Source organism: Vanacampus margaritifer, chromosome 1 (genome assembly GCF_051991255.1).
Source record: "Vanacampus margaritifer isolate UIUO_Vmar chromosome 1, RoL_Vmar_1.0, whole genome shotgun sequence".
NCBI lineage: Eukaryota > Metazoa > Chordata > Actinopteri > Syngnathiformes > Syngnathidae > Vanacampus > Vanacampus margaritifer.
This window is the reverse complement of record NC_135432.1, coordinates 53811869-53834873: the sequence shown is the minus strand read 5'-3', so window position 1 is coordinate 53834873 and position 23005 is coordinate 53811869. Positions and strand designations below refer to the sequence as shown.

At 38.8% G+C, this 23005-nt stretch overlaps 3 protein-coding genes across 3 annotated transcripts in view; 1 reads left to right on the top strand and 2 right to left on the bottom strand.

Annotated features, from left to right (window-relative positions):
• The window catches only part of cnksr3 (cnksr family member 3), a 34353-nt gene extending 32806 nt beyond the window's left edge, over positions 1-1547 (bottom strand). Inside the window, exon 1 of the mRNA XM_077549947.1 lies at positions 1268-1547. Coding sequence (XP_077406073.1) covers positions 1268-1319 — 52 coding nt within the window. The 5' untranslated portion in view covers positions 1320-1547. The remainder of the gene's footprint in view (positions 1-1267) is intronic.
• A 1373-nt stretch (positions 1548-2920) lies between these two features.
• qpct (glutaminyl-peptide cyclotransferase) lies at positions 2921-13496 on the bottom strand. The gene is made up of 7 exons (XM_077549066.1): positions 13278-13496; positions 9064-9210; positions 7929-8204; positions 6366-6533; positions 5197-5296; positions 4078-4194; positions 2921-3987 (listed from the first exon to the last, which is right to left on the bottom strand). The coding sequence occupies exons 1-7, from the start codon at positions 13383-13385 to the stop codon at positions 3806-3808; spliced, it is 1098 nt and encodes a 365-aa protein (XP_077405192.1). The 5' UTR covers positions 13386-13496; the 3' UTR covers positions 2921-3805.
• A 341-nt stretch (positions 13497-13837) lies between these two features.
• Positions 13838-22913, top strand: mocs3 (molybdenum cofactor synthesis 3). Its single transcript, XM_077548970.1, has 13 exons — positions 13838-14096; positions 14939-15074; positions 15159-15251; positions 15774-15894; positions 19488-19562; positions 19642-19759; positions 19822-19930; positions 20044-20106; positions 20971-21134; positions 21221-21268; positions 21779-21875; positions 21973-22080; positions 22698-22913. Exons 1-13 carry the CDS (start codon positions 13986-13988, stop codon positions 22853-22855), a joined length of 1401 nt encoding a protein of 466 aa, XP_077405096.1. The 5' UTR covers positions 13838-13985; the 3' UTR covers positions 22856-22913.
• Positions 22914-23005: the final 92 nt, after the last annotated feature.

Below are 23005 nucleotides of genomic sequence, written 5' to 3'. Positions count from 1 at the left end.
TCAATAATATGCATAGTTCATAGCCTTTCAGCTGTCTATAAACAAGATTTTTATTGCACTAGTTGTATGTACACAGTAATACTTTCTGATGTCTTTAAATTAAATGACTAAAAGCTGGATATAGTGCAATAAAAGGAGCACATTGTCAAGGAGGAATAATCTATTTTGTTCAAAGTACCAAAACAAGAAAAAAAATTCTTGAGCTGACCATGAAAATAATCTGATGCCTAGCTGTCCATTTTCTTGCGAACAAACTTGCTCACCTTGGTGCTGTTGTGCTTAACATCCAGTGGTTTGGGTATGTTGGTGACTGAAACAATATGCTCCAATAGTCTGCTCACCTTATTTGACTTGATTTATCATGGCCTGAAAATCCAGGTGGTTAACACCAATAAAGACAACCGCTGAGTCCGATTTTCAGGAAGACTGGGGCCTGTGTCAACTAATCCCCCCATCCATTTGTGTCCTGGCTCTGCTTTTTTCACTAAAGTAACCCCCTCCACAATCCTTTTGAGCTACTAACCATGGATGCATTCTGGCTTCAAGTAGACCACACTCAGAGTCACATGGTATAATCTGTGAAATTGGTTGTTTGAAGTTGAACTATAAACCAAATGATTTTCCTTACAAGTCCTTTAGGTCATTTAGTACACAATACCAATGGGAGCAGTGAATATTTTCCACCCATACCTCACATACCATTTGACATCTCTCACAGCACATAGCTTTGCAGTGAATGGACCCAGGTAGCAAGAGTAATTCGCAGTAGATGGCAAACATGCTACTGGCCTCTGAAAGTAGTGAAAGGCCTTTTAAAGTGGTCCAAAATACACGAGTGTTTTAGGCAATTCTTCATTGCTGATTTTAAATGTCAACGATGTGCTTTCAAAACCGGTTAATGGTAAACAAGCAATGCCTGCAAATGTTTTTTTTTTTTATGAAGACAAGATGATGGTTGTAAATGACAGGGTGCCCGGTGAACTGCCCGCAAGTTGAGACGTTTGTTTATAGACTCCAGCAAACTTGGAGCTACTAAGACAGAAAGAACATAAACAGTAATAAAACGTTTTTTTGTTTTTAAGAATGTGCGTAACAGAAACTGCAGTACAGCTGAGTGCAAGTACTTCATTGATGTAGTGACGTTGTTGAGTACTGTTGTCACAGTTTCTACGAAACTAGCTAACAATTAACGACGGTTATGTCATATAAACGTTAACTTTGGATAACTTTCAAACAAACATATAATGTGAAAATGTATATGGCTTACCTTTCATCCAGTCTACAACTTGCTTTGGCGTCCACTTGGTTATCGGTTCCATGGCTTCTTCAGTAGCGTAGACGTGACAAAATATTTTGGCGAGGCTTTTTGAGAAAGAGTTAAGTGTCCGCTTGGCTGTCACATTCTCATAATAACTTTGTTTTCATTCTATTCGGCTGTATGTCTTCGTTTGAATCGTTCCCCAAACAACTCGCATAACGCGAAAAGGAGCAGTGTTGAAATCCCCCACATTACAACTCCTCAGACGCCAGTGTGCGTGTGGGACCTGTGCTGCCTTCAAAGACAGTTAGGCAAAAATGTTAACAACATTGTGACGGAAGTGTAGTTGTATAGACTTTCATTTTTCTTTTGGCTATAATATAGTACTTCACTAAAAACGCGCACTTTTATGCAAGATGTATTCTAAGCATATATCTAATCAGTTTATTTTACATATTTGAAATCGGAATGGTTGTAAAGTTTACGAGGTGCACAAATGCCTCGCTGTGACATTTTGAATCTTCATTCACCGGTCTAATTTGAAACTGCGGGCGTTCTCAACTTGTTTTTTCTTTTAATATTCTATTAATAAATGCATGCTTTTATTCAACACGCGTCGCTTTGCGTAATTCTAATGATTTTACTGAGCGGTGTTATTTTACACAGCAAGTGTGAAATACGTAACTTTGGTTATTACGATATTTACTTAAATTATAATTTACATTTAGAATAATCAAAAAAACATATGTGACTATTACAATATTTTTTTCTCATTTACATTTCTATAAATACATTTTAAAAAAGGGCTACAATGCAGTGCTGTCAGAAAAGTGTATAAGAAGTTCTCTACCTCCCTCTGCTGGTATTTCATCGTCCAGCAGTGAAAACAAACAGCGGCACTTTATAGTGTTGTTGAGGTAGTGATAGCATTACTTTTTCTACCTGACGACATGACCAAAATAAAAAATACGTTAGCCTACTACAATTTTTTTTTAAACATTACTTTTTTCATCTGTATTTTTGAACTTACACTACACAACACTAACATCGACTTGAACGCTTTTCCCTTTCCCCCCTGACAACGATCTTGCTGTTGACTTTTCATCTAGCAATTATCCATCACTTACATGCAAAATAAAAGCGTAATTTTCTTTATGTCTGAATGCCATGACGTAGCCTATGGTGACCAATAACCTTTGAAGCATGTGACGGTATTAGCAAAACACACGTGCAGTGTATTAACTGTATTAAGGAGGCATGCTCAGTTGGACTGGACTGAAGGTATTTGAACAGAGTGGAAATCAGAATAGGGCCACCCTGATATGATTAAGGGATTCCATCCATCCATCCATCCATCAATTTTCTTAACCGCTTGTCCTCACAAGGGTCGCGGGGGACGCTGGAGCCTATCCCAGCTGGCTCCGGGCAGTAGGCGGGGTACACCCTGAACTGGTTGCCAGCCAATGGCAGATGATTAAGGGATTCGAGTAACTATTGTGGACGTGAGGTTGTCTCAGCACTAGATGAAAAACCATAGGCCTAAGTATATAAGTACAGTAATTGCTTTTGACCTTGGAAAATATTAACTGAATGTACAGGAAAAAGTCCCTGACACTAAAGGTCACTTGAAGAATCAGATTAGACAATTCTGCATGAACTTCCTTGTATTGTGATGCAACATTTATTTCTGACTCATGATACAGAAAGTACACTTCAGGCATTGTCCATTATATTAGAATCAGACAAAAAATATTTTTCTGTTTTTATCAGGGATTATTGCACTCACTGGCATGCACTTCATGTAAAATACAATTTTAGAGCTTGCCTCTCATTGTTGTGTTTTCGTTTTGCACCGTTTCTTACACTACTTTACTGTTTACAGTCTTTTTTATGCACTTGATGGAGAAGTGCTCCTAATTTTGTTGTGCATTGACAACAAAGCCATTCTGAATAATCACAAAGATAAATAGAGGCAGCCAAACAGGATGTTAATTGTTCATCTATCTAAAAAGACAGGACATGAAGGGCTAAAAATGTTTTTAACAGAACAAACACTGTATATCTACAGTACATGATCCTCCCCAAGAATGGTTTACTTGATAAATATTGAACGGGATAACTGTAGAAGAAAGAATGCTACCTAACACAAAACAAAATGTCACTGGTGCTGTACAAGACCAAAAAGTACTTAACATTTAATTACTTTTTAAATGAGGTCAGAAAAAAATAATTTTAAATGGAATTTGAGCCTCAAATGCATGATGTACTGTATTTACATACTGTACATAGATAATAGATTTTCTTTCACAATAGTCCTCACAAAACAAATGTTATTCTGCTTGGGATTTTGGGCTCAAAAACAAGACATGGCAGAACAAACTGGAAATTTTATATTTGAACGCACTCACTTGACTTACTTGAGCCAACACATGAGTTAACATCCATATTTGTACATAGAATGCAAGTTAAGGGTAAAATTTCAACCTCATATTTCAAATATTATGTTAATACAGTTTCATTATTGATAAAAGACATAAAATAGTAAAATTACATGTTTGTCATTGTATTCGTGGTATTGGCAGGTCGGATATTAAGGTACTCCAGGACAAAGATCTGTAAAATCTTGTTGAGATTAACAATGGTGGAGCGGTCCAGGTTCTGCTCATTGTCATGAATTGTGTGCCACACGCTGGGGAAAGGAGTGGGAATAAGGTGGAGGATGCGAACACCTGACAAAGAAGCAAACGATGAGGGTTACTCATCAGATATTTACCATATCAGCTAACATATTTGAGTAAAGAACTATCAGGAGTACAAACCTCTCTTCAGGAATGGTACATGATCATCTTCAACATGGAAAACAGGTCGATCAGGCCAGAAATATTCCACATCATCAGCATGATTTTCAAGTTGATTCATAGAGTGTAGACGTTTTTCTGACAACAACAGTAAAATACATTAGTGTGCACATTTAAATTATTTCTTGATTATGACAATGTACAGTAAAATCAGTTTACTATCGGTCGGGGAAAGCAGAGTTATTAGTCATGTCATTACAATTGCAACTGACAATTTCAGAACTAGAGGAATAGGGGAATTTAAGTGCTAAAGTATTGTTAAAAATATATAGCACTTTTAGTTCATTTGTCTGTATCTAAACTTTATTTTTATTATTATTATTTTAATCTGTTTAATCAGATTGTACTGCATTGTGTTTTAGTCATTCATTTGGTTCTTGTTTTTTTTTCTTTGAAGTATTGTGAAAGTTGTTTACATTTTGGGAAAAGAACGGATTATTGTCAGTAAGGGTTGAATCTGGTTTACTACTGCTACCACTAGAACTACCACCACTACTAATACTAATACTACTAGTCCTCACTAGGGTCACCAGTGAGCTGGAGACGATCCCAACTGACTTTGGGTGAGAGGCATCACCAGTCAATCGCAGGGCGCATCCAGACAAACAATCATTCACCTTCCAGTACACACATCTCGCCACTTTATAGTTTTGTTTTTTGTTTATTAAAAAAGGTGGAATTATTTATTGATTAATTGACAACTAATTGATGATGAAATTAATGTAATTATTTTTGATAATCCATTAATAAAATTTTTAGATTAAAACTGTCCAAATGTTTGGAATTTCTGTTCCTCAGAAGTAAATATTACCTGAATTCTGTGTCTTCCATGAAAGCAGCAGTCTGATTATCATTGTGTTGAATCAAAACAGAACATTTATTTTTACTTTGGAAATGTTTTTGCTTGTTTTCTGACTTACTACGGACCAAACTATTAACTATTAACACATGCAGTAAAGTTTCCCCACAGGTCTCTGACTGGCTGAACCAGTATGGTGGCTTACTAACTGAAACTATGCATTGTGTATAGCTGGACGCTGGAAGAGACCAAAAACAACAAAACGTGCCATTATCAATCACCTATGTCCTGCAACCGTGAGAGCCAGTACGTTGTGGCTTGGAACTGGTTACCAAAGCGTGGACTTGGGGCCCCGATCAGGTCCAACAACACAAATAGATCCTGGAGGAGACAACATAAGTGCTTAATTACTCTCCTAGAAGCATACGTCATCTGACTGTACACACCTTAAACTGTACAACTGTACATAAGACACTCCTGTTCATTAGTCAGGTTATTGTGACATTAAAATGAGACCAAGATAAATAATTAAAAAACTTTCCGCCAATAATGTGACCTGTAACCTGCACAACTCAAATACTTTAAGGGTGTGTGTGTGTGTGTGTGTGTGTGTGTGTCTGTGTATGTGTGTTTGGTCTTGTTTTGTTACATAGTGGGGCCAACATTCTGGGATTTCACATAGTTGTGGGGCCCACCCATCCATGTGGGGCCATTTTGCTTGGCCCCACAAGTGTATAACTCTTTTTGAGGGTCAAGACTTGGTTTTAGAGTTTAGGTTTGAATTGGGTTATGGTTGAGGTTAGGGTAAGGAATAGGGGTAGGAAATCATTTTTGATGGTTGGGGTTAAGGGAAAGGGCTAGGAAATGCATTATGTCAATGAGATGGCCCCACAAAGCTAGTAAAACAAACCTGTGTGTGTGTGTGTGGTCTTGTTTTTGTTGCATAGTGGGGCCAACATTCTGAGATTTCACAGAGTTGTGGGGCCATTTTGCTTGGCCCCACAAGTGTATACCTCTTTTTGAGGGTCAAGACTTGGTTTTAGAGTTTAGATTTGAATTGGGTTATGGTTGAGGTTAGGGTAAGGAATAGGGGTAGGAAATTATTTTTGATGGTTGGGGTTAGGGGAAGGGGCTAGGAAATGCATTATGTCAGTGAGATGCCCCCACAAAGATAGTAAAACAAACCTAGGTGTGTGTGTGTGTGGGGTAATTTGGGGTTAATTTGGAACACAGTTACAACCCCAATTATAAGGCAGTGTGCACACTTGTGCAACCACTTTAAGTTGATCTAAGTCTAAGTGAATTCTACAACATGGAACTGAGTTGTACAGGTTGCCAGTCCCATTAGTGGAGGAAATGCTTTGAAATGAATCATCTTGCTCTCATTGTAGTGCATGTGTGTGCGTGTGTGGGCGTTTGGCGTTAGTGTCAAAGGCGTGGTGAGACGTACTATGCCGTCCAGTTGATTGGTGTTTGCGTCTTCTGAAGGATGCGGGGTGGTATGCATCTTATGTGCTAAGTGACGAGAGCCATACAAAGAATCAAGAGATGTCCAGCTGACGAAAGCTTCCTCTCCATCGAAGAAAATCAATTGCAAGGTCAGGTTGGGGAAGGAGGCCTACGAGGGGGAAAGAGTGACAACATGTTTTTTATAGCGGACACAAATTGGGTTTGTTATGTTTTGATACAGATTTCAAATTTTCATCAGCTTCCCTCACCCGCCTCAAATTGACCAAATAATCTTTTATGCTAGTTCTAATATACATATGCACCCTGGAATCAAACCTATTTGCATTCAACAGAATTTCACTTCCCCTGAGACCTTTTTGATGGACGTCTGAATCCGATAAACACATACAATGTCTGAGCGCTGGCTGTCACCGGGCTTGTCCCTGTCCATCCAGTCAAAAGACGTGGCGAAGCAAAGGGCAAACGAATAGGCAGCATGAATGTTAAGTGTGTTTTTCATCTGTGGTTTGACTACAGACTGTGGCTTGCAAACCTATTCTTACTGTATTTAAAGGGGAAGGCAACCCCAAAATTTTCTTTACAATAATATGTTGTATGCTCCCCCACTAGTCTCAACATGACATTCTGATTATATTGCATTTGTGGAATATGAGTTATGAAGAATAATTCACACGTTTTTATCCATCTCAGTGGGCGGCCATTTTGCCACTTATTGCCCGCTGAAAATGACATCACAGTTGCTCAGGTAACGACCAATCACAGCTCAGCTTCAGAAAACAGGTCCAACTCACCTGATTTCTGAAGCTGAGCTGTGATTGGTCGTTACCTGAGCCTGAGCAATTGTGATGTCATTTTCAGTTGGCAGCAAGTGGCAAAATGGCCGCCCCCTGAGATGGATAAAAAAACGTGTGAATTATGTTTCTTAACTAATTTTCCACAAACGCAATATTAGCAGAATGTTGTTTTGAGACTAGTGGGGGAGCATACACCATATTGAAAAGAAAATGTTTGGGTTAAAAACAAAGAAGAAGACCGAAATCTTGGGGTGCTGATAGATTCTGACCTGACTTTCATATCAAATCAATCACTAAAACAGCCTTTCTCCAGCTGAAAAAGACATATAATCTTCCTTCCACATCACAATTCTGCTCCATTTTATTTTGGTCTTTAATGAGAAATCTCAAGAAAATATACTTTTTGGTTTTTAACATGACCAAACGACAAAAGTTCAAGAGTTTTGCCTGGCACTGTAATGTATAGTATTTGCATATATAACAGCTTCCACTCCACATTTAGTCTGTGCCATGTATGTGTATGTTTTTCAAGGGGCCTGTCCTACAATTTCTTTGCTCGTTCATCACGAACATATCTGAGAATGATGAGGGAGGGAGAGGTCAAGTTCTTCCACCATAGAATCAACCAAACATGTAATTATGGATATTGCTTTGTGCACTGCGGCACACGTGATGAAACAGAAAAGGGCCTTTCTCCAAACTATTCCAACAATTTGATCTTATTTTAAATGACCTCTTTAGTACTGTACCTTTTGATTTTTCAGGTCTTCATCGAAGGCTCGTGCCAGCTCCAGTATCATGGCGCAGGGCACAGCAGAATCGGTGGCACCCACAAACTCTTGACCATCCTGTTGCATGTATTTGGAGTCGTAGTGACAGGCCAGGACAAGGCGGCGCTTGGCTGATGGATTGAGAGTGGCAACGAGGTTGTTAAAAGGATATGATCCGAAAGGTGTCGTTGACAGGAACTTGTCCTCGGTCACTTCCCAGCCTGCTCCAAGGGAACCCAGGGTTGTTTTAATATGCTAAAAAAAAAAAATAATAAAAATCTGTTAGAGTAGTCAATATTAGCTTTATCATACTTTAGCTGCAAAGACCTGAATCTGTAAGTTACTATTATCATTGTTTTGTTTTTTGTATTTTTGTATTTTTATTATAATTTTTTTGCCCCATTTATAGAATATTTATTGAAATACAAATATAAAATTGAAAGCTTTTTGGGACGAGCTTTTGGGTTCTCAGTTTTGCTAATCAATGTGTTTTAATTAGGCGCAAAATGCAAATTTTGTCTAGCAACTACAATATGAAACCAATGATTTTGAGCCTTGAAGTGCATAATCAAGATTTCTCATGTGATTTGTGGCTGTCAATAACATGGACTCATCTTGAGCACTGACCTTTGACCTGTCAAGTTTTGGGCCGAAAACAGTTACTTCTGTTTTTTGTTTTTTTGACAGAGCAAGGAACTGCGGTTGTGTGGAAGCACTGAAGTGTACAGTATATGTGTGTCTTCTGCACAAGTGTGATAAGATGCCTGTCTTATCACAGAAATTATGTTTTATGAGCTGAGCTAGAGGCAGCACGTAGCTATTGAATAGAAGCGGCCCAAGAATGGCCCCTTGGGGTACACCGCTTGTATTACAGTATATCTCTGCTCAGGTCTTATTATTTAAAAAAAAACAACCCTTGCAACAAACACATTTTGTAAATAAGATTCAAAAGAGTTCAGCAGAGTGCTGGTTAGTCCACTTGCAGTCTGTCAATGGAAATATGTGTCAAATGAAGCACTGAGGTCCAGTAGAACAACCACAGTAGCTCTTGAGGTATCATCCAGATCTAGGATTATGTTGCAATTGTTGTCCTAGCTGTGATGATCAAACTCACCTGCTGCACCGCCTGGCTGCCTGGAGAGCCTGGATACCTGGTAACAAGCAAAGGCCTTAGGTCCCTTTGCCACATTTGTGCCAGGTCTGTGTGTGACAGGGCCGTCTGGATCTCACTGGGTGTAAGTGTGACCGCTTGGTGCTGTAACTGAGCAAGAGCAGAATGTTTTTGTTTGTTAGTTGTGACAACAACTTGTCAGACACCCTCAGTCATTCCTTGATTAAGTAAGATATTGTTTGTAAAACTATGTCCAAAGAGGTTCCAAAATAGAATTACATATAAATGATTTCGAAAAGTGCAGGGGTATTCATTTCAACAGGTGGACCCCGGGGCATATCCAGCTCACCTGCCGCCTATTTGTGGCCCCCAAATTGTTACGACCCAAGCCACACTCAGTGTGCAATCAATCAGCACATTCACTGTGTATGTGAAGCTCGCGCACATGAGGCTATTGATTGAATTTTTTTCCCTTCACAATAAGTCGTAGTTAAAGGGATTACACCACGGTATTTTAAGCTTCCCACAGTTAACTATAGGCATTTAATGATTAAATCTGACCTTTGACACCATGGCGATGTAATTTTTAATTAAATATTAGGTGTTTTGCTGGTTAGTTTTGTAATGCGGAAGTAAAACGCCCGGTTCAGTAAAACCTCGCCTCTCCCCGTGTGCTTGCCGCGCCCCCGGCGAGCTGGCTGCAGTCTGCTTTTGGGGCTCTGTGTTTGAAAACGCCTCTGAATGGCCACGCAACGCAGGCCATCAATTCTTAAATAAACATTTGAAACAAAACTATGGAGGACAAGAACTGCCAAAATTTAAAATAAATAAATGACTAAATGCATAATTAAATGACTAAAAGTAAAAATAAATGGGGGCGGTCTGGGGGTTTCAGGGGCCTGGGGGCGGCGGGGGCTGGGTTGTGGTGGGTGGCGAGTGGTGGCGGGGGTTGTTGGCCGGTGGGGTGCCTGGTGGGCCTGCCGTGCCCCGTTCTGCTGCGTTGGGCTTGGGACCGTGTTGGGGTGGGGGGTGCTCCTGGCTCCTGGGTTTGCTCTCCGGCCGGTGGCCCCTGCGGGGCCCGGGGGTTGTGCCTTGGCGCTGCCCCGGCCTGGTAGGCCCTGGGGGGTTGTGCTTGCTCTGTCTTGGCCGGGGTCGACGGCTCCCCTCTTTGGTGGAGGTTTTCATGCATGCCAGACCCATCACACCAGGATCTACCGAAATTCAAACTTAATCTGCTTCTTCCTCTGGTCGTTGAATCGGTGGAGGCTGATGTCTGTGGATCTCACTCTGCTTCATCTATCCTTCCTTCCTTTCCTCAGTCTTTCCTTTGGTCTCTTGAGGTCTCCCTAATTTGTTGGAATTTAGATGTTTCTGGGGTTGCTGAAAGATTCTGGTTGGTAACTCGGGGTTAGTAGGTGATGTCTGGTTGGTGCTGGATTTCACTTTTCTTTCTTTGCTTTTATCCTTCCTCAGGTCTCCTGACAACTTCATGACTGTAGCAGGATTCTGAAGTATTCGATTTAGGTGAACGGTATGGGATTTTTAATAGGTTTTAGGTGAATTAATGAGCACACGTTCACACGCACGCACATATGCACGCACACAACCGCACATGCACATAGTCACGCACATACTCACGCACATACAACAACAACAAAAGAGAAAAATAAATAAAAAGAGAGAGAGCAATGATGATGACATGTCGAATCGGTAAGATTACCGAATGAACAATACTGATCTCTCTCAGAAAAAAAGAAAAAGAATGCATTATCAGAGTGTGCCATGTGATATTAATCACCATCGATCAATCACTAAGTCAGCTCCTTCTACTACAACTGACAAGACAAGATGACACAGGCACACACTGGAACACATTTAAACGTCATCTTTGTGTTGAAATAAATTCTCAACCTCCCGTGCCCTGATACATTTGTTTGTTTTGGATTCATGACAGGGGTCAGATTTTTTTTTAATTCAACTATTGATTTTAATTTATGTCAATATGGAAAATACTTTTTATTTTATTATTATTATTATTTTTGCTGTTATGGATGAAAAGGACATTGTTTTAAATAGGGATGCGATGGCCGATAATTATTGGCAATTATCAACGAATTTGACGTCATACAGATAAACTGAATAATAAAGAAATCTACCAATAACAAAAGACTTGCCGCGTTAGTCCAGTTTGTGGCTCAAGTTGTGGCCAACTCCTCAACCCCTCCCCTCTCCTAGGGTAGTGTATAATGCCAACGACCTTGTGTTCACAGAAGATACGTCATTGCAACATGGCAGTCGCCAGTGTGGGCTTTCTTTGTCAAACTCAAAATGAGTTACGGGTTGTCTTTAGAGCATAGATATCAATATTTTTTTTGAAATGTTAGACTCATAGTATGACTCAAAAGTAAATTTGTATTCAAGTTAATTTTGCAAACAATTATCAGCTTACTTATCGGTTATCGACACCAGCACTTTCTAAATTATTGGTTTATCGTATCGGTTGAAAATAGCATCCCTAATTTTAAATACTACATTATTACTGAAGTTGACCTCCAACTTTGATAAATGGGTCATTGACTCACTAAGAATTGTATTTGTATTCCTATAGGATTTGTATTTCAGTATCCCTGGGATAAAACATATTCACTAGAACAAAAAGTACTATGAGCCACTGCTACAGACACAGACTGAGCAACAACAACAACAAAAACAGCTGTTGATCACAAATGGTAAATGATTAAGGGTAAGCATAAATAGTACAAACAGCTCTAGTGTGAATCACTGCTCTTCTATGCCACTGCTACAATCGGAATACTACATTAATAAATTAAGTTAATGCTATAGCTCATCAGTATCTGTGCAAGATTGTTCTGTGAGTGAAAAAAAATACAATCATGGGTTGAGAAAACATATTGATTCTCTGATTCTGTGGTCCACTTGGAATTGGTTTCAAAGTTCAGCCTGCAAGAGAAGCATGGTTGTCTTGGAAACAGACAATCCATCTGTTTTAGACTGATTCGCCTTCTGCGCTATTTCCCCTCGGTCATACTATTCATAATGAAGTAGAAATTAGATTATTTTCATAGCTGGAACAGAAAATGCCTCATATAAAGATCATAGAAATTACTCACTTTATTTCCATTTTCAGGGTTAAAATTTAAAAAAAACTAAACACAAATATCATCACAAATATGCAATTATGTTTCACTCTGTGCACCAGTAAAATTCCTGCAAGCGTATCAGTTGTGTTCAACTAAACGGCCCAAAATTTAAGATTAAGTGAATTTGTGACCAAATTGAGATAAGATCATCATTAATTCAATACGGTATACTCTTGTGACATTTTTGTTCACTGGTGCTGTGAGAATTTTGTAAAGTAAAATAAATGACTTAATTGGCTTAATTAAGGTTAGGAAACACCCATAACACACTCTGAAAAGTTGCATTCATAAAGACAGTATGTCATGCACAGCAGAATTTATCCCTCATATATTGGTCTCTAAAGGTATGTTCTTTCATACATTAGTCCAAAAGCAAGTTTGTAGTGGAAAACCCTGCTTCGGTTTCGTAATTACAAGATAGCATACAACTGCAATGTACAGTATTATTATGTGGTTGCACACACACACACACACACACACACTACAACATCGCCCTACAAAGAGCAGGGGCTCACTGAACCCTGAGAGGGTTAAAGTGGGATCCACTTGAGCTCTATGAATACCAAGAACCGCAATTGGAAAATCAATGATGATGACAGTGCTGCCATAGCAACTACATGCAGACTAAAACCACAAGAACATGAGAAGCAGGAATGTTAAAGCAGAATCAGGTAGGTTATGTTTTGCTTAAATGTTAAACACGTCAGTGACTATTTATTTGGCACACCCTTTTACCATACTCTCACGTGTACATCTACTAATGGATGTATTGAGTTACTAATAAAAATAAATAAATAAATAAATAAATAAATAAATAAAATTGTGTCGTTTAGAAGAAGAGGAAGAAGAGGCCACTCTAATTTCATTATTATGAACTAATCACTAAAATTGCATCGATATTTGAGAGTGGAGTTATAGTTAAACTTAAAAAAATACTTTCTGAATAGTACGATTCTGATTATTTAAGATTGCTACCAATACAATGACTGACTCCAATAATACTGTTTCACAATCACTGTATTGAATTGTGATTGTAGCAGGATTTAATTGGCTTACCTTTTCTTGTGTCCAGGGAATTCCATTAGAGCAGTGGATGAATGTTACCCAGACGGCAATGGTGGCAAAGAAACACATTATAGAAGGAGCGTGTCCACACACAGCCATCTTTTCTGTGGCTTTCTCTTTCTGTCTCTGCCTCACACACTTCAGATCATGTGAAAGGCAGCAGGGAGCGCTCTCAACGATCTGCTATGTGATTGTGTGTTTGTGCGCGCGCGCGGCGCGTGTACGCATGCATGGAGAAATAGGTAAACATAACTTTGTAATTTACCCCCATCCTCGACTGATAAAATATCACAACGCCGCCTTCATGCTTCGTGTACTACTTCGACTACTGTACCCCACTTTTTGTAATCTATAAAGCCATACTTGAGTTTTCCTTTCGTATTATTATTTTTTTTACACTGTATTTATTCGATGTGGATAAATATTTTGTATTTCTTAAGAGGCTGGATAAACAACGACAAAAGGAAAAATAAAAACTACAGGTCAGGGGGGAGTAGTGAAGGAAAAGGGAAAATAGCCCAGCTGTGTACCACGTGGTAATAACCACGTGATTAACCCGGAAGTGTGCTTGTTGACCTAGCTTGTTCCTGAGTACTAGACTGCTGCCCCCTCACGCATTCCTCTGCTGCCTTCTGTAGTTAAACCATTTGACATATCAATACACCCATCCATCATCTGAACCTTTTATCGTCACAGATAATGGAAATTATATCAGCGATGGCTGAGGAAGTGGACTACTTGAAGGCACAGCTGAGAGAGAAAGAGAAAGAGATTGCAGCTCTGAAGAATAAACTGGCCGCATTCGAAAAAGTGAGTGTGTTTTGTTGTCTACCAGTAAAGTTTATTTGCAATGTTTGTCGCCAGAAAAAGTTTGCATACAATAATAATTTACTTTTTTACAATGGGACCATCTTCTGTCTATCTGTATCGGTGCATATCAATGAAGCCAGAATATCAAGGAAAACATTTGGGGGTGGATCTTCTCCTGCTAAAGCTATTTTGCCGTGAAGGGCTCTGATTGGTCAATCGCCGGACGGAGTCATGCACTGGGCATGTCTCGCCCTCTTCAGTATATTTTTCACGAAGTTTTTTTTTTGTTTTGCTACCTAATATAGGCTCCTATCGGCATTCTCAGCCTAACCATAACACTCAAAGCATATAGGATGTTGTCAAGAAATTGTAGTTAACAAACAAATAAATCAATAAAGTACAGAGCGGGATTCGAATCATGACCCTTGCGCGGCTCATGGCAAAATAGCGCCAGTCACGGCAAACTATCCACTTCGAAAACAAACAAGATCAATTTAAATATTGAAACACATATGGATTCTGTACACAAATAATTCTGAAAATATCTTAAAGCAAACGAAAACCTAAGTAACAAGATCTCAGAAAATTATAAATAAACCAAATTAATTTTAATATTGAAATTAGGAATTGGCCATGTAAAAATAATTTTCCTCTGTTCAGTGAATCTGTATAATAGAAATAGCACAAAAAGGAAGGATATTTGTGCATGGTAAAATATTTATTGGTTGTAACTTTTGGCAAAAACTTTTGTACTGTTGGAAAGCCCATTAATTTCCCTTTTAAGTGGTGTCACATTTGATTAGAGAGCATCTAGGCTGTAATTATATTGTTTTGTTTTCTAGAAGAACAACAATTTTATCCCACAGCTACTTGACAGAGTGACTGAACTCACTCCACTAACAGACACAGCAGCTCTCTCCAATGAAGACATCATGAGGTACAGCAGGCAGCTCCTCCTGCCGGAATTGGGTGTGCAAGGTAAAAAATAAACTTTCTATACACGCTAGAGAATGAGTCTGGCATGACAAAACACACCAGTGGTCTTGACTGATTTGTCCACAGGACAGCTGAACCTATTCAAGACATCCGTATTGATTGTGGGTTGTGGAGGACTGGGCTGTCCTCTGGCTCAGTATCTAGCAGCAGCGGGTATAGGTAGGTTTTAATTTGCTGTCTTAATTATGTTTTCAGTGTACGTAACATAAAATAAAATGCACTTTTACAACAAGGTTAAGAGACAAGACATACACTCACTAGCCTAATTTACTCTAATGTATTAAGAGGCAAAAAGAAAAACAAACTCTCATCACAAATATTGGAGGTGTAACACATCTATTTTTTAAAAACATTCTTAATTGTCTGTTCCCATGTTGGTCTTTTAACACCTCTTGTTGAGGTGTGTGTTTCTTTTGGAATGAAAACAACACAAAGCCAAAGAATGTTAATCCCTTGATGCTGACCTAAACTCACATGAGTTATGCCGCAGTCTTGCATAATATCATGCATGATGGGTGATTAGAAAAACCTTGATGTTTTTGTATGAATTGTGAAGTCGGTTTTACTTAAAAATTTGACTGCAATTAACACATTTTTGCATAACAGATGCCACAATTTTACATGGTTCTCTGTTACTATTAGACTTTTGCATTGATTTATTCCATCTGTGTTTCCCCATAGGGCGTCTGGGTCTGCTGGACTATGATGAGGTGGAGCTCAGTAATCTGCATAGACAAGTGCTTCATGGCGAGGAGAACCAGGGTCAGACTAAAGCTCTGTCTGCAGCCAACGCAGTTAGAAGGTGATGTTTATGCTCTAGACCAGGGGTCTGTAGCCTGCGGCTCTGGATTCACATGTGGGTTCTTTAGTCCCTTTCCTAAGGCTCCTTGTGGATCTATAAAAAAAATAGAAGATTTTTTCTTATTTACATATTTATTTGTATTTTTTAGATAAATATATTTTTAATGAATTAATGATTAAATAAAAAAAGATGAATAATTAAATATTAAATATTTAATATTTTTATTTTTATTTTTTAGATAAATACTTTTCAAATGAATTAATGATGAAATAATAAATGAATAATTAAATATTCGAAATAAGTTTTAAGTTGTCAGACAAAGAGAGACGAAAGGTAGGCAAAGAAGTTTTTAACTCATTTGCTCCCAAAAACGTACAAATACGTTCTATTTTAAATATTACCATGGTACTACAAACGTATTTGTACGTTTTTTAATGTTTTTTTTTATGCTAGCTAGAGTATACAGAAGACTTTGAAGAGAACGCTTGAAGCAATGGTAGTTATTACAAAAACGGACAGCAGGTGGCAGCAGAGTATAAGAACTCAACCAGGGCCATGTGGCAGCAAGCTGTTTTCCCCACTGGTTTAAACAGATTTGTGAATAATGATGAAACTTAGCTATGTTCTAATGCTAATTGCTGCAAAACAATACAAATATACTTTTTTTCCTCATGAAAGAAGAGACTCTAATCTTTTTTTTTTTTTTTTACAAAAAAGCAGAAAGGTCTCAAAATGTATGAAGAATGAATTATGAAAAATTACAACTACAAAAACGGAAGATGAAAGGTAGAAGAAATTAAGAAAATGAATCTCAAGTATTGGATGCTGCATATTTTTCTGTTATGGTGCAGCTCTAATGAGCTCTGGGGCCATCAATACATTAGACGAACAATAATACACTGTTTCGTTCATCACAATGTTCAAATATTTTGCGGCCCCAGACAAGATTTTTGGTTATTTATTTGGCCCAACATGGCTCTTTTGACAGTAAAGTTTGCTGACCCCTGCTCTGGACAGTCACATTTATGTCAAGCGCACATTTATGCCAGCTATTTTATGTTTGGATAATTCGAGTAATGTACAAAACAAAAATTTACAAATGCAAATCTCAATTGGAGAAGTTGTTATTTGGATAATTATTAGTAAACGTTACATAATTAGGGGAATTTGTGTGATTGTACTGTTGTTTGTGACTCTGATGGTCTCTGTGTAATGTATACAGGCGCTTTCCAGTCTGGCCACAGGTTATATTTGGGTGCGTGTTTGAGTGTCTCCAAATATTGTGTAAACATGTTATTTCAGAGGCAGCTTCTTTTGGGGCCACTTGCCCCCCACTGTGGTTAGTATGCGCATGAGTTGGCGTTCACCACATTAGTGTACCGCTTTACCACTAGGAAGCCACACAGACAGAGGCTTTCCTTCACAGTAGAACCTCTATGGTTGAAAACAATCCAGTCCAAGATGGTACGACCTCAAGTTTGTTCAGATTTTGAAATATTTTCCTCTAGGAAATGATGTAGAGTGAATTAATCCATTCGGAGATCAAAATGTAAATTCTAGTATTTATTCAAATATATTGTAGAACCACCCTTCAACTCCCCAATATAATCAGTTTCTCTAGTCAGTCAGTGAATGGATGTTAAATTGTTATTATTTTTGTCCAATTTAGATTCCAGTCTCTTTGTGTTTCCATCTCAATCTAATCTGCCCAAAGCCTTCAGAATCAGTAGTGCTTGCAAATGTATCATAAAAAAATGTACATTAGCCATGGGACTATTTCTTTAACCGTCCTCACATGGCCAGCCGATAATGTTAGCATTTTCCATCCCCTTATTGGTTGGTCAGAGCAAAAAAACTTTTAAAAACTAACATTGACTAACAAAATACGTCCGTAGCCACCCAGACACATTCATAAATTTAGCCATGCCCCAAATGTAAGGCCCGTCACTGGTCGAACAAAATCACTTACTGATTTTTTTGTATAAATAAAAGCGCTTTGTGCCGCACTTCTGTAGGTCATATGGACTTAATAGTATCGGTAGTTGGTAAACGAATTGTGGACTCTGCGACAAACTCATATCTTTGCAGCAGTAAGCGGGGGATAATGTTCCTCAGATAAGTCCGGAGATACGAAGTATAGTCCATCTCACTCCGTTACAGTCCTCATGCAGATTTTGCATACAAGCCTCATCGACATTTGCTGCCAAATTATAGCAGTTGCATTTTTTTCTTTTCTTTTTAGAGGACCGCTTTACTGAGCTGTGCCGACTGGTCATTTTGTCTCGTTCCGTCTGAGCGGTCATGTGACTGTCACATGACTAACAGCTTACTATTAATTATGGGACTGCTGAAAGCAGCACATATTACTCTCCACCCTAGAAAATCCCCAGATTTTTCCGCAAAAATGCGGCCCGTACCGTAGATCGCAAATGAGGTATCAAACGATGCGGCTCGATCTGACTCGGTGCGGCATTACTTTTCTAGGAATTCCGAGTTACCATGGCGACGCAATTCCCAAAAAACTCCCATAGGAAATTAAAGGAGAAAGGGGGGACAAATTACAGATCAAGCACCTTTTTCCAAGACACGCTGCGCGCGCATACGTTATCGGACCGATATGAATTTTAGCTCATTTTGTAGCAATTTTTCCCATCTTTAGCTAAATTTATTTTAAGGGATGAAAGCTCTCCCCCCTGTGCGGGTTCAAAGACAGTGAGTGAAATAGCCTTCTATTACACTCTGTGGAACAATTAGGCTTTGAGTGGCGGGAACCCAAAAAATATATTTCCAAAAGTCAAAAGTTTCACTTCACTCGTCACCATGGCCACAATCTTTGCTCACTAGACATCAAATTCTCACATTTTGTAGTGACAAGTCTCTTCTTTCAGACAAACTAACTTATTTATTTGGCTAAGGTGTCATTTAGTACCTTTATTTTCACTTTAAGCGAGGAGAAGTCGTACTAACTCGCCTATCTTTTCCATGTTAAATTCGCCTCCTTTTTCCTCTTCATTGTGGATAAATCATAAGTTTTCAACCTGCTCTCATTTGGTCATTTTTCATCCGATTAAAAAAAGTGAGAACATGCTCGCGTTCCCCAACCCCTGGCCTTTCTAACGAGCCATTTCTTGAATCTGCATCTTGAACCGTTAAGTCGTGAGAGGCTTTTGTTCGAGGTGTGCGTCTCTCATACAATATCAATGGAATGTGTGTGCGTGAAAAGTGCATTTTTCTTAAAGGGACAGTGAGATACTTTTAGTTGATGTTGATTATGGTTAACTTCCACATTTCTTGACCGATTCCAGTCGTTTAAATTTTAAACTGTTCAGCTCATTTACAAGAGTCAGCAGTCCCATTCAAAATTTCCGCGGGAATTTTTCTAGTTTTAAACTGTTATGGTAATATGAATTGCCATAGTATTACTAATTTGAAAACACAACTACAAATGTTATCAAAAAATATATCTTTAATATCGTCATTATGCGCTACATTTATTTTTTATTTTTTTAATGACGATATTGAAAGTAACGTTGCCATTTTTGGACACCCCGTGATACCGTATTAACGTTTTACCGCCCAACCTTACCTCACAGGTTGAACTCAACAGTCGAGTGTATTCCATACCACCTACAGCTTTCACCTGAGAACGCCCTGCAACTCTTTCAACAGTATCCTGTTCACTCAAGTTTTGTCTGACTTAAAGAGAAAAAGAGTATTGCTTACATGCCTTGACTTCACTGACTTCATATATGACATTGTGGCTGATTGTTCAGACAATGTCCCCACTCGTTATCTTGTCAACGACGCCTGCGTGCTGAGTGGCAAGCCTCTCGTGTCAGCCAGCGCCCTCAGAATGGAGGGACAGGTACGATATTTTCACCTTGCAAATCACCAATTCTTCTCAGCCTGAATTGTTTGTGTCCGTAGTTGACAGTCTATAACTATGATGGAGGCCCTTGCTACAGATGCATCTACCCAGTCCCCCCGCCCCCAGAGACGGTGACCAATTGTTCTGATGGAGGGGTGTTAGGAGTGGGTAAGTCGAGCCTCTTTCCCAGAATCCATTAGCTCTGTACAGACTTGTCTTTCTCCAGCATTTTCAGCCTGTTAAATACTGGTTGTTGGTAAAATGTTCCACTTATCTTTAAGTTCCAGGCATAATGGGCTGCTTACAAGCATTGGAGGTCCTCAAGATAGCCTCTGGATATGGCTGTATCTAAACTCTGGCATAATATACTACTGCTGTACATTTCAGCCTTCACCTATGTAATATTTAATTGTCACAAGTTTGGGAATTGTTAACAATATTGGATGATTCATTTTGTTGGCCCGCAGAGATTTATTTTTTCTGTTACAAAGTAATACGTAACTGCTTCACGTTACCGTTTTTGTGTGTGATACAGTACAACTAATTGTTCCCAACATTGCAGTACAGACACACATTCCAAGATTGTGATGTAAGATGACAAGTGTGTGTTCACAGTTACTTGTCATGGGTAGTAAAATAACTAAACTAAACTAAGTAACTAAAATAGAAAAAAGGCTTTGTTTTATTTATTTGTTCATTACTGAATGGATTATTTTTCTTATATTCAAATGTATAAAAAAAAGGGAAAAATACTTATAAATAATCTTATAAAACATATAAACAAATACCGGTAATTTTTTAAAATATTTTCAAAATAATACTTAAAGAGGCACAAATGAGTGTTTGTTTTTTGTTGATTATGGCGGCACATTTGGACAAAAGTGGTATTGTTTTCCCTTTTCCTTGAAAGAACCACCATTTCTCATGAGGCCAAGCACATAACATCGTGATATCCGGACGTCCAGTGGCTATTTTCTGTTTTATTCTTTATACAGCACTGTAATGTTTCTCAAGTCTGTTGACAACAGATGGTGGTTGTGATCTTAGTGACTGGAATTACCCAAGTACAAATCCAAATAAAGTAAAAAATTGTTGGGGTGTTAAAGCAACTTTAAATTAGCTCAAAATCAACACACTCATTTTGACACCCCTCGACACAATATATACACGTTTGAAAAACGAGCCTTTCACTTAACTTTACGTGTCAGCTTCCTGCGGCCAGCAGCTGGTGATGTTTGATGCTCAAAGTGCCAGGTTCCGGTCCATCAGGTTGCGGCCCAAGCTGTCAGGATGTGTAGTATGTGGGAAAGAGCCCAGCGTAACCCAGCTAGTTGACTACGAAGCCTTCTGTGGGTCTGCTGCAACAGATAAGGTTGACCTTGATATTATCAATCACACGTTACCACATTCTGTTTGTTAATGTACTGTAATAGAGAGTACAATTTATTGTGTTTTCAGTGTCGAAGACTCAACATCCTGTCCAGAGATCAGAGGATCACAGTGCAGGTGAGGAAACCTTTTGGCCAGTGCATCCCTCCCTGTATGAAGTGTTGTTTATTCAACTAATACTCATAATGTTCTCCCAGAAATCATGAAAATTGATGAACCGATTGTACCTCAGCAATCACGGGAAACAATCTAAAATGTGCTAGTAAATGTTTCACAGAAAAGAATAACACTGTGCTTGGCATCTATGGTGTTGTTGCATGAGGATTGCGCGTGCATATGACTGCACAATCTGAACTTTTAAACGGTCATTAAGCACAGAGATGGAGATCACAGTTGAATTGAATTTGCGTCAGGGGCTCAATTTAGGAGCAGTTTTGAGTCCCGACGATTTTAAGAAAAAGTTGTTCAAATAATTGTAACAAATCAAGCAATCTGAGCAATACTTCCCTCAAATTAGCTGCAAGTCATTTACATTTCCGTATTTAACTGTAAGATATGAATCAAATTTCTTGAAGGTAAAATCACTCCCCTTTTAATGACTTCAGGAATGCCTTGTTGTATTTGCAGGATTACAAATCCATTGTGGACAATGCAGAGCCTCATCTCCTTTTAGATGTGCGCCCTCTTGTGGAGGTGGACATATGCCATTTACCCAGCTCGCTCAGTATCCTTCAGGAGATGGGAAACAAAACATAAATCAGTCTGACGCGACATGATAATCCCCATTTTCTTTGTGGTTATTCTCCTAACATTGTTGCCAGACATACCGCTTTCAAGTTTAGAACAGAGGAAGAGTGAACATATGCAGTTACTGCAGCAGCGCATCGGCCAATTGAAACAGCAGATGGTCGGTGTCTGCTGGCCTCCAGGTAACAGGACAAAGCGCGGGCTTTATCTGCATGTCGTCTGAAATGAACCAGTGCATATTCACAGTTCATTTCCTACTGCTACTCTGGCTTGCGCAATTTGGAATGCTAGTAGCAGATTGCAGTGGGGTTGTCAGGTGACCCCTTTTCTAAAACAAGTGTGACCAACCTGAGCAGCTGGTCTATATACTTTGGAGGAATTATTATAATTTTTTAAACTTTATTTTGAGACAGTTTTGTGTCGTCTTGGTAGTGGGCTCTGCTGTACACTCATTTCTCACATACTGCATTATCTATTAAAAAATGTTTTTACTCTGAAATAATTTTATGAATCAGTGCACAGTTAAATGACATTACTGCAATCAAGAGTTGTAACTACATCATGGGATAGTTGCCCTGATACAGTATGTCCTTAAACTGGTGTTTTTAATCTGATGTGTAGTCTGCACAATAACAACATTTATACCCAAAACATGGGAAATACGGACCGTGCTGCAAAAAAACAGCATCCTTTGTTTGAATATGATCCGTACACAGACTTTATGTTTTCCCCAGAGTTCTTATAAAGATCTAGAGGAATGTAATTCTGTCACCAAAAGTATCTCTGTGGTTTCTTGCAGTTTATGTGATTTGTAAGATGGGCAACGACTCCCAGAAGGCTGTCCAGATTCTCGGGAAGATGAGTGGATCAGAAGTAGACAATGTCGAAGTGAAAGATATCTGCGGAGGCCTAATGGCGTGGGCGCACTGGATAGATGCCAAATTCCCACAGTATTAACATCATTTTACCTGTATGTGTGTTTTTTTTTGAGAAATAAAATGTTATCTTTTTATTATTCTTTGTGTTGTGGTTCTTTAGGTAAAAAGGTTAGTGAGGCCATCATGAAAACTGTGATTGATGTGAAAACAACAACAGACTGACAGGCAT

What these genes read in the sequence shown, in the direction of transcription:
- qpct (XM_077549066.1), bottom strand. Translation starts at nt 13,385, where the DNA reads ATGGCTGTGTGTGGACACGCTCCTTCTATAATGTGTTTCTTTGCCACC. An exon ending in CCAATCAACTGGACGGCATA is followed by an intron (nt 5,297 to 6,365) that starts GTACGTCTCACC and finishes TGTCTCCTCCAG; the next exon opens with GATCTATTTGTGTTGTTGGA. An exon ending in CTCACGGTTGCAGGACATAG is followed by an intron (nt 4,195 to 5,196) that starts GTGATTGATAAT and finishes TGTTGTTGTCAG; the next exon opens with AAAAACGTCTACACTCTATG.
- mocs3 (XM_077548970.1), top strand. Translation starts at nt 13,986, where the DNA reads ATGGAAATTATATCAGCGATGGCTGAGGAAGTGGACTACTTGAAGGCA. An exon ending in AACTGGCCGCATTCGAAAAA is followed by an intron (nt 14,097 to 14,938) that starts GTGAGTGTGTTT and finishes TTTGTTTTCTAG; the next exon opens with AAGAACAACAATTTTATCCC. An exon ending in GGTCTGCTGCAACAGATAAG is followed by an intron (nt 21,135 to 21,220) that starts GTTGACCTTGAT and finishes TTGTGTTTTCAG; the next exon opens with TGTCGAAGACTCAACATCCT.